This window comes from Microtus ochrogaster, chromosome 7, assembly GCF_000317375.1.
Source record: "Microtus ochrogaster isolate Prairie Vole_2 chromosome 7, MicOch1.0, whole genome shotgun sequence".
NCBI lineage: Eukaryota > Metazoa > Chordata > Mammalia > Rodentia > Cricetidae > Microtus > Microtus ochrogaster.
The window spans coordinates 76,440,964-76,454,180 of NC_022014.1; the positions used below are offsets into that span (position 1 = coordinate 76,440,964).

Consider the following 13,217-nt stretch of genomic DNA (forward strand, 5'->3'; position numbering starts at 1 on the left):
GTTTAAAAGAATACAGTTTCCGTGTAATTATTTCGGGTCATAAGCTAAGCTAGCCATGTGGGCGGCCGGGTGCTGGGGACACAGCTCCGCCGCTCTTATATCAACAGAAGATGTCCTATGATCCTAACCCCATGGATAGCTGAGCCTCAGAAGGGATGCTCGCAAGTCTTAGTGGCCCTTTCTGCTCCCGATTCCAGGGGACACTAAGAGCTGGGCTTAGGCGAATGTGAGGCTAAAAGACAAGTCGGTGACCTTATGACCCAACCTACTGGCTACTGTTAGAGATCACAGCTACCCGCTAAGAGCTGAGAATAAAAATACTCCATGCAGCTGACAACGCTTGAGTTCCCAGACTGGGTTTGAACCAGTGTTCCCTGAAACATCACCAAGTCCATCACCTTGCTTGTAAAGCACACAGTTTGAGGCTCACTCTAACAAGAACATCGCTGGGGTTCAACAGAACAGAGGGCAAACCCACAGCCTTCAGCGTTCAGTAGCATGGAAGGCAATCTCTGAATTTCACACACAGTTTCAGTTTAAAAGTAAACCTCGGTGATATTAAACCTTTCCTGGAAAGGCTCATGTGTCACCTAAGTGGGTTCACAAGTGTGAGGGCCTGAGTCCAGTTCCCAGAACCAACATAAAAAGCCAGGCATGGAGTGTAGCGGTGTAAATGAACGGCAGACAGAAATTATAATAAAATATTTAGCTTTAATAAGGGAAAGACTTACAGAACCGAAGTTCCCGCGGAGAACAGGAAAGCAGAAGGGAAGGGGGGGGGGAGCACACCAGCAATATTTATTAGTAAAAAATATCCTTAGGGGACCCCGCCCTACAAGCAAGGTGATTGGCTGGGGCTTCCCCTACAATGGAGACACATGCTTACATTCCCCTTGCTGGTGAGGTAGGAAGTAGAGACAGGAGGGTTCCTTGAAGCTCGCTGGTCAGCTGCCCTAACACATGGTGAAGGCCCAAGCCAGTGAGAGACCCTGCCTCAAAGAAGAGTGGAGCGTGCCTGAGGGGTGACAGTCCAGGTTGTTCTCTGACCTCCACATGAGCTTATAAACACACACACACACACACACACACACACACACACACACACACACACACACAAGCACACGAGGAGGGGCTCTAAGAGGAAAGGGTTGGGGCCCATCCCAGCCAGAGTACAAATGAGAAATCAATAAATAGCTCAATTTATCAATAAAAAGAGTGTCTAGACAGAGCAGAGCATTCCTGGAAGACTTTAAAAGCTAACTGATCAGCTAGCATTTCCATTCAGCTTGACCCTTCTCTACAATCCCCTACAACTAAAACCTCTCTACAATTCCCATCAACTAGAACCTTCTCTACAATCCCCTTCAACTAGAACCTTCGCAAATATGAAAATTTCACATTTTCAGCTTGAAGTGACATTTCTATATAGAGGGAATGAAACAGGAATGGAAGCACCTATCCATGCACAGCAGAGACCCGCCCCTCCGACCTTCCCAATGGTGCCCTGTGGCGGAACTGGGGACGTCAAGGAGTCTTTAGAAATTATGGGTTTAATTTCTGTGGTGCACCCTGTAAAGAAACCAATAGCTAATTAATTTAAAGAAAACATCGTGCCTAGAAAATAAAGCATGTGTCTATGTTCAATGTATAGCACTGAGGAGTCCCTGTGGGGAAAGGTGAGTATCTGTCTGCCTCAGTGTACTGGTGAAATGAGACACGGATATCTATACGACTTGGAAGTGGCCTTAAAAGTGCAGCATGAAAGGAAGGAGAGAAGGAAGGACGGACGGACGGAAGGAAGAGAGGGAGGGATGGAGGGAGGAAAGAAGGGAGGGAGGAAAGGAGGGAGGGAAGATAGGAGGGAAGGAAGAAAGGAGGGAGGGAGGGAGGGAAGGGAGGAAAGAAGGGAGGGAGGAAAGGAGGGAGGGAAGATAGGAGGGAAGGAAGAAAGGAGGGAGGGAGGGAGGGAGGGAGGGAGGAAAGGAGGGAGGAAGAAAAGGAGGGAGGGAAGAAAAGAGGGAGGGAGGGAGAGAGGAAGGAGAGAGACACGGGAAATAGTCCCACAGCCCTTCTAGAACTCTCCTAACCAGGCTTTCAGAATGCAGGTATGGTTTTTAAAAATGTTCTTTCTACTAGTGGTCGAGATGTACAATCAAAACTGGCTTTGTGGAGCCCTCTGCCTTCCGCATGTCAAATCAGCCATAGCGCCTCCTAACAACAGGCTAGACAGGAAGCCAGAGGGCAGCTTGTTAGTTCTCAGAGAGTCATTTCAATTACATTCTGTTGTCGTGTTTCCCGTCTCCTCGCCTTACAAAGGCTTTCAACCACCAGCCAGAGCCTCGGCACTCCTTAATCCAACCCCTAGCAAAGAAGGGTTCTGACATCTTGGTTAGATAACAAGACCCCTCGGATGCCCGTGCAGTCTCCATTTCCGGCCCTACTCCTCTTCCCCAGTCACAGACGGGTCCACAATGCAAAGGCCACGCAATGAAGACTCTTCCAGGTGATTGTGATGGAACAAAGAGCATGTGGGAAAGATGTGGGACCGAGACCAACACGGGAGACGTGCAAACAGTTTGACACGTGGGTGGCTAACAGCTAATCAAGGAGAGCTGATGCGGTGCAGCTGAAATATTGTCACCAAGGCCCTGGGAAAGGTGGCTTCAAAGCTTGGCTTCCTCTCTGTGACAAGTCTGGCTCTGCAGACTTCTTGCTGATACCCAGTGAATGGCAGGCCTGAGACCCACCACTCGAATGTATTTAATTAGCACCGTAGGCTAATGGGCTTCTGCTCTGTTATGCCAGCCCACAGCAAGGGCCTGGAGGAAACTTTACCCAGATTGAATTTTCCAGAAAGAGGGGAACAGCCCCAGGGTGGTATCTGCCCCTGTACATCTCTATTTGCCGGGAGAAGAAAATGCCTCTGGAGGGCTTTTCCAGTTAGTAGTATCGCCAAGTGTTGTGGTACTACTGGGGAAGAAAAATGTCCTCACTGCAGGCCCCAAGGCTGCAAGAGCATCCTCCAAGGAGCTGCCGTGCTCAGAAGTGAGGGAGAGGCTGGGGGACGAGGGGAGAGAGGCAGATCACCGAGGCCAGTATGAAAGAAGTGCTCAAAGAAGCGAACAAGAGAAGTCCCGAAGGGGAGAGAAAAGAAGGAAAATGAAACCAGACCAGAGAGGAGTAACAAAACCAGTTAGCAAAGTTATCAAGTGCTGGTGGGCCTCAGAGAAGAGGAAAGGTTACAGTTACCGTGGCAACACCTGGCTGAAAGGCAAGACCAGAGAAAGTAGCTGATGTCCCCAGTGGCTGCACCTGCTGCTGCATCTATCCGCTCACCTGTGTAGTAAAGCCTGTAGCCAGCTTTCCACCCCGACACTCCAAGCTCCACATCAGAACCCACCTTGGTTCATCTGCCGCCCCAGACTGTAATGCCACACAAGCCCTTATTCTGTGTGCTGGGGAGTCACAGGAGGAGTGTTGGCCACAGGCTCCTGGGCCCCGCCATTCCCACAGACGTGCTAGGCAGGCTTGTGGCTGGGGCATCTCGGAGCATCAGGTTACTCAACCATGACTCTCAGAGGAAAGTCCCCAGTAAAGTCCTGCCCTCGGGTCTCTGGGCCTTGGACCCTTGTAGTGATACAGAGCCCAGAAAGTGCAAAAGTGCAAAGTGTATCTTAACACGTCAGCATCCACCCCCAACTCTAAGGCCCAGGGTATGGTGCCCACAGTGGGTGGCTGTTCCCAACTCAGTTAATGTAATTAATACAATCCTCTATGGCTATGCCCAAAGGCCAACCCAGTGTAGTCAATCCCTCACTGTACTCTTCCCAGGTGATTCCAGGTTGCGTGAAATGAACCAAACATCACACAGACCTAAACAGAAAATGTAAAACCTTTAGAAGAAAACACAGGAGGAAATCTTTGTGACCATGAGTTAAACAAAGGATTCTCAGATAGGACACCAAAAGCACAATTTGGAAAAAGAAAAAAAAAAAAAACTGGTAAGCTGGACTTATATTTTTCCAAAAAGCTTGCCTTTTCCCCTCAAAGGCATCGTTCAGGAATAACAGAGAAATAAGGCAGAAACCAGGAGAAAAATGAACGTAAGCCACAGGTCTGACACAGGGTTTCATCTGCGATGCAGGTAATGAGCCCCGAGGGCTCTGCATTAGGAACATAAACAAATATTTGTCTTTGTTTCCAGGTAAAGGATCTGGAGACCAAAGGTAATATATAGATGGTAAAGGAGCACACGAAGAAACGCCAAACAAGGTATTAGGGAGACCCGAACTAGAGTCACAAGAGACCACTATGAGAGCTAAGACATATAAAGAAAAATGAAGCTCCCACTGCCAAGGGCTGGACAGGACTCACAGAAAGTGGAAGTCTGGTGGAATGACTCTGAAGGACAGTTTTGGGGGATTGCTGCAAAGTCCAGCAGACACACATCACATCATTTCTCAACCCTGCTCCGAAAGAAGCAAAAGCTCTTGTTTACACACAGAGCTGCTTGTGAATATCCATAGCGGTGCTGCTCAATTACCAAAAACGGAACCAAGTCAGACGGCTTCCAGCTGCAGAGTGGATAAACAACCTGGGGTGGATTCACATGACAGGGTATAGTATTAAGTCATAAAAGAAGTGACTCATTACTTATGACATCATGAAGTGTTCTCAGATACATGATGCCAAGTGAGGGCAGTCTGGCGGCAAAGGCTGTATGATTCCACTGAGATGGCATTCTGGAAGGAGCAAAACCACAGAGCCAAGTTAAATAAGTGGCTGGGAGCCGGGCGATGGTGGCGCACGCCTTTAATCCCAGCACCCAGGAGGCAGAGGCAGGCGGATCTCTGTGAGTTCGAGACCAGCCTGGTCTACAAGAGCTAGTTCCAGGACAGGCTCCAAAGCTACAGAGAAACCCTGTCTCAAATGAAAAAGAAAAATGGTTGGGGTTCACCACATGTGTGACCAATGGGAATCTGAAGGGGGGTGCTGTTTCCTATCCAATTGTGGAGTGGTTACAGCAGCCAGGTCAAGCTGGGCACATCACTGATCCCATCACCAACCCCTTTTCCTCAAGGTGGGGGAGCAGCCACCACATTCCAGACGCCAGCGCTATGGTGACTGTCACTGAGTTCAAAACACAATTGTGCACCACGGTCATGGCCTTCCACCTCTCAGGCTGGAAGTATTTCCTTCCATGATCAAAAGAAGCTTCTGCTCATTACGTGGCAAGATACTAACAGTAGAAGGAAAAGAAACACAGGAATCAGAGCCAGGAGTGAACTCGTAGAAAAATAAAACCTCTAAGGATCCCACATACTTAAAGACTGTGGCTGTAGCTCAGGCTTATAGTGCTGGTCCAACTGCATGAGGCCTGAGGCCGTGAGTTTGACCACCTCTCTCCAGCTCTGAAGGCAGGCGAAAAAAGTCCTAAATACTCAAGTGCTACCCAGAATTTTGAGTTTAAAGAGCAGAAAGAAGAAAAGCAGCAGCTGAAAAACAAAACAAGATATATAGGAAGCAGTCAAGACAGCTGTTTCTGGGAGCAGCCCTCTAAATCTCCCAGTAATAAAAGCCCGGCAGGAGTATCCTGACCCAGCTGGTGGGGCTCTGGCCGCTTCTCAGTTGTTTCCGAGCGCACATTAAAAACACATTACCCTGTTTAATAGACTTATGAGCTGAAATGAATGCGTCGGGCTCTTATAAATATGATGGAGCCTGCTAACCAAGCAAATGTTAAATTTTGCATAAGGAGACAGCATCCTTAACTCCTCTGTAGGACTTAATGAATACCTCAGGCAGCGCTGCAGGCAGCCGGCTCCAAGGCTCTGGATGAATTAAAAGGGGTTTCATTCTATTACTGTCAGGATTTGCCACCCCAGGCTCCCTCTCCTGTCCTCCTCCTCCTCCTCCTTCTCCTCCTCCTCCTTCTCCTCCTCATCCTCCTCTTCCTCCTCCTCTTCCTCCTCTCTCTCTCTCTCTCTCTCTCTCTCTCTCTCTCTCTCTCTCTCTCTCTCTCTCTCTCTCTCTCTCTCTCTCTCTCTCTCTCTCTCTGCCCCCCCCTTACTTGTACCTGACACACATCCACTAAACTGTGCTCCTGCGTTCAGGTATGTGTGAGCAGACGATGGGTGTGCATGTGCCCTGTGGAATGGAGCCCACACCAAGATACTCCCTGGAACCTCAGAACGTGCCTTCACTTGGAAACTAGGACTGTGTGTGTAGCTGGGTGAGCACCGATCAAGGAGCAAAAAGATGCAGTCACGAGGGAACCAACAATCAGCTTCACGAACATTCACTCTAGGGAACTGATGAGTCTATTGGGCTTATCTACAGAGCACGCAAGGGTGCAGGGTTATGACAGGAGCTTGGGGGAACCCAATGTAGTCACTGGAAAGTGTCTTTCCACCATGTCAAGATGGCTTCCCCGGAGCTGCAGACAGAGCCCTCCCCTCTAGTTAACTTCCCTAAGCTATAAAATTCAGTACCTCTCCAGACCTGAGGTCACATACAATTGGGGTAGGATTATATAGCAACAGCTGGGAGGGGTATGTGGGTGGAGCTTACAATTCAGGCGAGGGGCCAGTCACCCCCCTGTCCCCTTCTTGTCTGAGAGAACATCAACATTCCCCAGGCCTGCTCCTGAGGGCCTCTGGCCAGTAGGTGTAGCTGATCTGATGCAGATGGCAGCTGTTTTGCTCTGAAGACAGCATTCTTCTGTGGATTAGTTCTTTACACTGTGTGGATCTATGTCACCATGATTGGTTTAATAAAGAAGCTGACTATTCAATAGCTTGACAGGTAGAGGTTAGCAGAGGGTAGATAAGAAATATGGGTTAAGATATAAGAGTTAGTTAGCTAGTAACAATCATGAGCTAATGGCCAAACGTTTATAATTAATAAGTCTCTGGTTATTTGGGAACTGGCTGGTGGGAAAGAAAAGTCTACCTACATTCTCCAACACCAAGTTACCCCAACCCAACTGGCATGAGGGACTAAGAACAACAGTCAGAGAATCTAAAAGAAGCCAAGAGAAGCATTTCTTCTCACCATGTGTGACTCCTTGGGGCTGATGACCATCTGTGAGAAGATGTTTCAAAACTAGTTTGGTGCTTAAATGGTGCAATGGTTAATCTCGATTGCCAACTTGATGGCTTTAAGAATCACCATGGAAACAAAGTTCTAGGCATGCCTGTGATGGAATTTCTTCATTGGGATAACTGAGTAGGGGAAAAGCCACCCTAAATGTGAGTGGCATCATTCTGTGGGCTGGGGTCACAGGCTGAAATAAAAGGAGAAACGCAATCCAAGCAGAACAACCCCCACCCGTTCCTTGAGTGATGGTGGGCGTGATGTGAGCACTTGCTTCCAGCTTCTGCAGCCATGCCTTCCCTGCCATGATGAACAGCACCCTCAGACTGCTGAGTCGAAACACGCCCTTCCTTGAGTTGTTTGTGTTAGGTATTTTCCGTAGCAATGAGAAAAGTAACACAAATGCGTTGACTTGGGAATCCCTGCCCGCTGTCCAGAGTCCTAACACTGCATATCTGGAGGTGAACCCTACTTGGAAACAGTCTCAGTGAGGTCATTAAGATTCAGAACTAATCCCATAGGGCCATGTCCTTACAAAGGAGACGGGGCAGTGTTGTGTTGTGTTTCTTCTAAGGTTAAACCCTTGCGTCTTGGAGAGAAACATCTTAAGACTAGGATGTAATGAGAAGTGAAACAAGAGGATTGTGTTAAGAGAGGATGTTTATGCAGAGGTGAAACAAGAGGAGGTTCTAAAGGGAAACAAAGCACTCTACCTTATAGGTGAAATTCCTTAAGCCAGGAAGTAAGCAACTCAAAATCACTCTAGGAAGTCCCTGAAACCAACCAGATTCACTTTGTCCCTCCCTCCCCAAAAAGTATATAAACAGAAAGACTGTTGGGAATAGTTCTCAGAGAAGCCAAGCAGCCAGGAAGAAGCAGAAACCAGCTGATCTGTCACCAGCAAAGGACACTCTGTGGCCTCCTGAACATGTTGCTTACAGACTGTGCAGTGTGCCCCAGGGTCCCAGCCTCGTGAGCTGTCACTCAGGCTGGGGGTGGGCTTTAGTGCTGAAGCCATCTTTGAGTATTCTGTTCCTATAGACCCCAGCAAAACTCACTGGTTCACCAGCTTGGCCTTGGTGGTATCCATACTTTGGTCTGTTGTCAGAACCCTATCTGGGGTGAGTAGACATTCGTTCATCTCCCCAGGACTAGTGTCACATCGCAGCAGACATTCAGAGGAGAAGTCAGCTACCTGCAAGCCAAGAACAGGCCTCTGAAGAAGCTACCCTGCACCTAGATACTTCCATCCGACTTCCTGCCCCCAGGGTTGGCAGGGGTGAGGGTGGGAAGAGTATTTCCTCTGTTTCAGCATGCCAGCCTGTTTTGTCTGGGCAGCTCAATCAGGTTCATGGGAATACCACATTGTCTTCTGAACAACTCACAAGAAAACTGCTCCCAAACCACTGCCTAACTCATGAAAAAAGAAAGGAAGGCAAGGAAGTAAGCCAAGTGCTATCTGGGTTCTAAGCTCACTTGGATCAGGTATAGCATCACTCTTCAGAAGCTGAAAGAGTTTTGAAAGTGTATCATCGGACAACAGTCCCATAAGCAAAGATATATAATTGGTCCACTTGCCTGTACAGAGCCCACAGCAAGAAAGTAGATCTGGTCATTTATTTACATTATTTAATACCCACAGTGATAAAGAGATCTGGGCTATCATCATCATCATCATCACCACCATCATCACCACCACCATCATAACCATTATCACCACTACTATCATCACTATCATCATCACCACCATCATAACCATTATCACCATTATCACCACCACCATCACCATCATCATCACATCATCACCACCATCACCATCATCACCATCAACATCTTCACTACCATCATCACCATCATTACTACCATAATCACCACCATCATCACCACTATCACCATCATCACCATCAACATCTTCACTACCATCATCACTACCATCATCATCACCACCATCACTATCATCACCAACATCTTCACTACCATCATCACTACCATCATCACCATCATCACTACCATCATCACCACCATCATCACCATCATCACCACCACCACCACCATCATCATCACCACCACCATCATCACCACCACCATCATCACTACCATCATCACTACAGTCATCACCTGATGGAGGAATAAAGAATTCTAATAAAGAAACTGCCTTGGCCCATTTGATAGGCCGGCCTTTAGGTGGGTGGAGTAGACAGAATAGAATGCTGGGAAAAAGGGAAGTGAGGTCAGAGACGCCATGCTGCTCCCCAGGGCAGACCCGATGAAGATCCTACCCAGGATGGATGTAGGCTAGAATCCTTCTCAGTAAGCTACTGCCTAGTGGCATGACACACATTAATAGAAATGGGCCAAGCAGTGTTTAAAAGAATACAACTTGTGTGTTGTTATTTCGGGGCATAAGCTAGCCAGGCGGGCCGGGAGCCTGTGGCAGGAACACAGCCCATAGCTCCTTCAACAATCACCACCATCATCACCATCATCATCTTAATCCTTTGTTTTTCAGCCTTCTGTAAAAACAAAAGTCCTACCATATTTCATTTTGCTTCCCTTCTTACCTTGTGGCACATTCTAACAACCACCATGCCTTGCTCCCACCCTTTCAATGAAGAAGTCAAAGTTACAGGCCTGAGCCCAGAAGGGATGGAGGAAAAGAAATCTATTCTTAACCTAAAGAGGATGATAATTCAAAATGGTTGGTGGGAGGAACTGAGGCACAAATGTCAAAGACTTAGGATACATTAGAGTCTCGGGGGAACCTGAAGTATAGTAGAAGTTACAGCCCTCTGCCTTCAAAACACATAGATCAGGTCACGCAACTAAACCAAAAGTCATGAATCTGAAAAGGGAACTGGAGGGGAGGGGTTGATAACAGTGGGAGGAATATAAAATGGTGGAGGGCGAGTAATCTGAATGTATTATTTACGTATATAAAACTTCTAAAAAGCTTAACAAACACAAGTACACAAAAATTTTGCATACTTTAAGAGGCTAATTAAGCATTTGATGCTCAAAAACAGACCCCTAGACATATACATACATACAAACAAACAAATAGACAAACATACAGACAGACAGACAACTATTCATTAGTGTCAAAATGTTCTCTGCCAAATTCTCGATAACAAGGAACAGTAGAATTAATCTAAAGGACTATCAGTCTTGCAAGGTCAAGGCCAGTAACAAAATGGGATGGATCCAAGAGTGTCCCATCCAATAAGAACATTTGGTCAAGTTCAAAATCACAAGACACAGAACGATGGCCAAGGATGACCACAGCGCAGGCCCGGCGATCCTCAGAGGACACACAGGAAGCCAGAGATGGTGCCTGTGCCTGTGACTGGGGGTTAAGCTACAAGTGATTTGAGGTTGGAAGTAAAGTCCCTCTTTCTCTTTAATCCCTGCCGTTACATTTTGAATTGGAAGAAAGACTTAAGAAGGGTGGATGGGTAGAGGGATGGGTAGGAGGTTAATGGAAAGAGAGAGAGAAAAATGGGAGTGAGGGATGGGGAAGAGAGGGAGAGAGGAAGAGAGAGAGAGAGAGAGAGAGAGAGAGAGACAGAGACAGAGACAGAGAGAGACAGAGAGAGAGAGACAGAGAGAGACAGAGAGAGAAACAGGGAATGATAGAGTTTTAAAGGAACTCCTGGCCTCAGTACATCCCCAAATAGCCCCAGCTTTGAGAACAGCTAATACCATAAATGTTAGACACAGACAGCCATCAATAGCTAAGTGTCTAATAAATGATTTTCCCAGCCTGGCTGCTGCTACCACCCGGGGCAGCTGAACTTCCCTCCCAAGGCATGGCTTCTCTGGCTTTTCCCCCTGCTGAACCAATTACAGAACATGATAGCAGTGCCATGATTGTTTTTTAAAGGCTGGTGTTTGTCACTAAATGCCCATTAAGCTGGCCTCCTTGCTCTGGTTACAGCAAGCTAAAGGACAAATTCAGATGGCACAAGCAGTGCCCCTTCAGGCTTGGTCTGCAGGAGGCCAGGCAGCACAAAAACATTATCAGTCTGAGACTCCCCAGATGCCCGACACCCACAGGTGCATCCAGGTGAGACGAGCTGGCAGCGAGCAAGCCATCTTCAAGAGCTGCATCCAGGCCTGCAGCAGAACGGTTAGCAACAGCTACAAGGATTGCTTGGCAACCAGGTAACAGGTGGTGCCTCATGTTCTATGGCAGGTGAAAGGCCTGCAGCTCCCTCCACGCAGCCCCACCATGGAATACGGGTTGCCTGGGAAGATGCAGAAAACTCCCAAAGCTCCCTGGAAAAGGTACCCTGAGGGGTTAGGGAGATAACTCAGTCTATAAAGCACTTGCCTTTCAGGCATGAGGTTCTGAGTTCAAGTCCCAGAACCTACACTAAAAAAGCAGGACACGATGATGTGTACTTGAAGTCCCAGTGTAGGGAGACACAGAGAGACAGATCCCTAGGATTATTTGGCCAGCCTGCCTAGTCAACTTGGCAAGTTCCAGGTGAGTAAAACAACCACCCTCGGGTCTCATAACATACGGACAAAAAGGTCCAGAATAGCTGAGGAATAAGGGCAAAGGTTGTCCTCTGGCTTCCACAACACACGCATCCACGCCCGTGTGTGTGTGTGTGTGTGTGTGTGTGTGTGTGTGTGTGTGTGTGTGTGCGCGCGTACCGTGTGTGTGTGTGTTTGTGTGTGTGTGTGCGTGCGTACCGTGTGTGTGTGAAGAAGTATGGCCAGGCCAATTTTTCTACCCTACAAAAACGTTGAGTTAGGGCCGCAACAGCCTCACAAAGGTACACAGGAGTAAAGCAAAGAAAACTGTAAGTGAGCATTCACAGAGATCTATGTGTCTGTGCACTCAGGACCTGACATGAAAAACGACACATTTGGTGGAAGACAGCCCTTGACCACAGTCCTGAGGGAGAGAAGGACAGGGAGACTTGAGTGTGTAGGAGGTGTGTGATAGGTGGCAGAGGGAAGCTGTCACTGGCCCTCCACAGCCTGAGATCCTATCAGATGGATTTTATTTCCCGGTTCTATCCCAGCCAGGAAGTGGTGGGAGGCAGAGAGGGTCAACCAGAAATAAGGCACCCAAGGTTCTTCCTGGATAACGCACTCTGGGCGGAATCTGAATGGAAACAGGGAGCTTGAGAGCTGCACAGGGCAGAATCCAAGCTCAGCCTGGACCCCTCGGAGTTTGAGGAATATCTGACTCCTTTGGAGAGACTCTTCCCTGCAACTCAGCAGAAATGACGTTGTTTTCTTGTCTTTAAAGTGTTCTGACCCCATATAGACAATGCAAGAGACACATGTGCTCCTTCCCAGGTGAATCAGAAGGTCAACATCACGCAAATGAAAAGGGCACTTGAGGTTCACCAGGAATAGGGAGATGGGGAGCGGACCAATCAAGGCTCACCCTTTCTAACTTAAGTCAGTCCCATTCAGAGTGACCCCTGCCCATTCACCCAAGTTGGGAACAGCAACAAAGCTCTTCCGACTGCCTGTATAATGGACAAGCATTTGCATGAACACATGAGATGAATGAGCACAGACAGAGCACCACTGTGAGCAGTGAGGCGAGCAGCCGGGAAGGGCAGAGCATCCGGCATTCCCTCCTCTCCAAGCACCAGCCCCAGGTCTGGACCCTCCCTCCGGTCCAGCTCAGCATCTGCAGCAGAAAGCTTGCCTGAAAGAAGCCCAACGCTACCTATCCGGATGGAAAGTTCCCTCTCGGGGAAGAGCAGTGTGGCAGGGCCCTCGGGATCAGACTTCTTCATCAGTGCAGGGTCCAAGTTCAGGGCCAGGGCCGTCTGGGGATCTTCCGCAGCACCCTGAAACAAGACGCAGGACGTCACCACAGCACTTCCGTGTCCTCGGAAACTCCAGACCCTCAGGACCACAGATGTCTGGACAAAGGACCCATGTCCTGCTAAGAGTACCAAGGGCTGAGTACCTGACATGATCCAGGTCTCACAAACGGGATTGTGTAGAAGATGGCAAGCTTTGGGTAGATGACTTTGCAGGTTCCAAGACCCAAGGTCTAAGGAGTTGGCACTGATCCCCTAAATGATAACACCCCCATACACACACACACACACACACACAGAGAGAGAGAGAGAGAGAGAGAGAGAGAG

General features: G+C 48.2%; 1 protein-coding gene across 1 annotated transcript in view; it reads right to left on the minus strand.

The window, feature by feature from the left end:
* Nucleotides 1-13,217, minus strand: part of Slc39a11 (solute carrier family 39 member 11) — a 217,783-nt gene that overhangs the window by 91,963 nt on the left and 112,603 nt on the right. Inside the window, exon 5 of the mRNA XM_026780081.1 lies at nucleotides 12,770-12,914. Coding sequence (XP_026635882.1) covers nucleotides 12,770-12,914 — 145 coding nt within the window. The remainder of the gene's footprint in view (nucleotides 1-12,769; nucleotides 12,915-13,217) is intronic.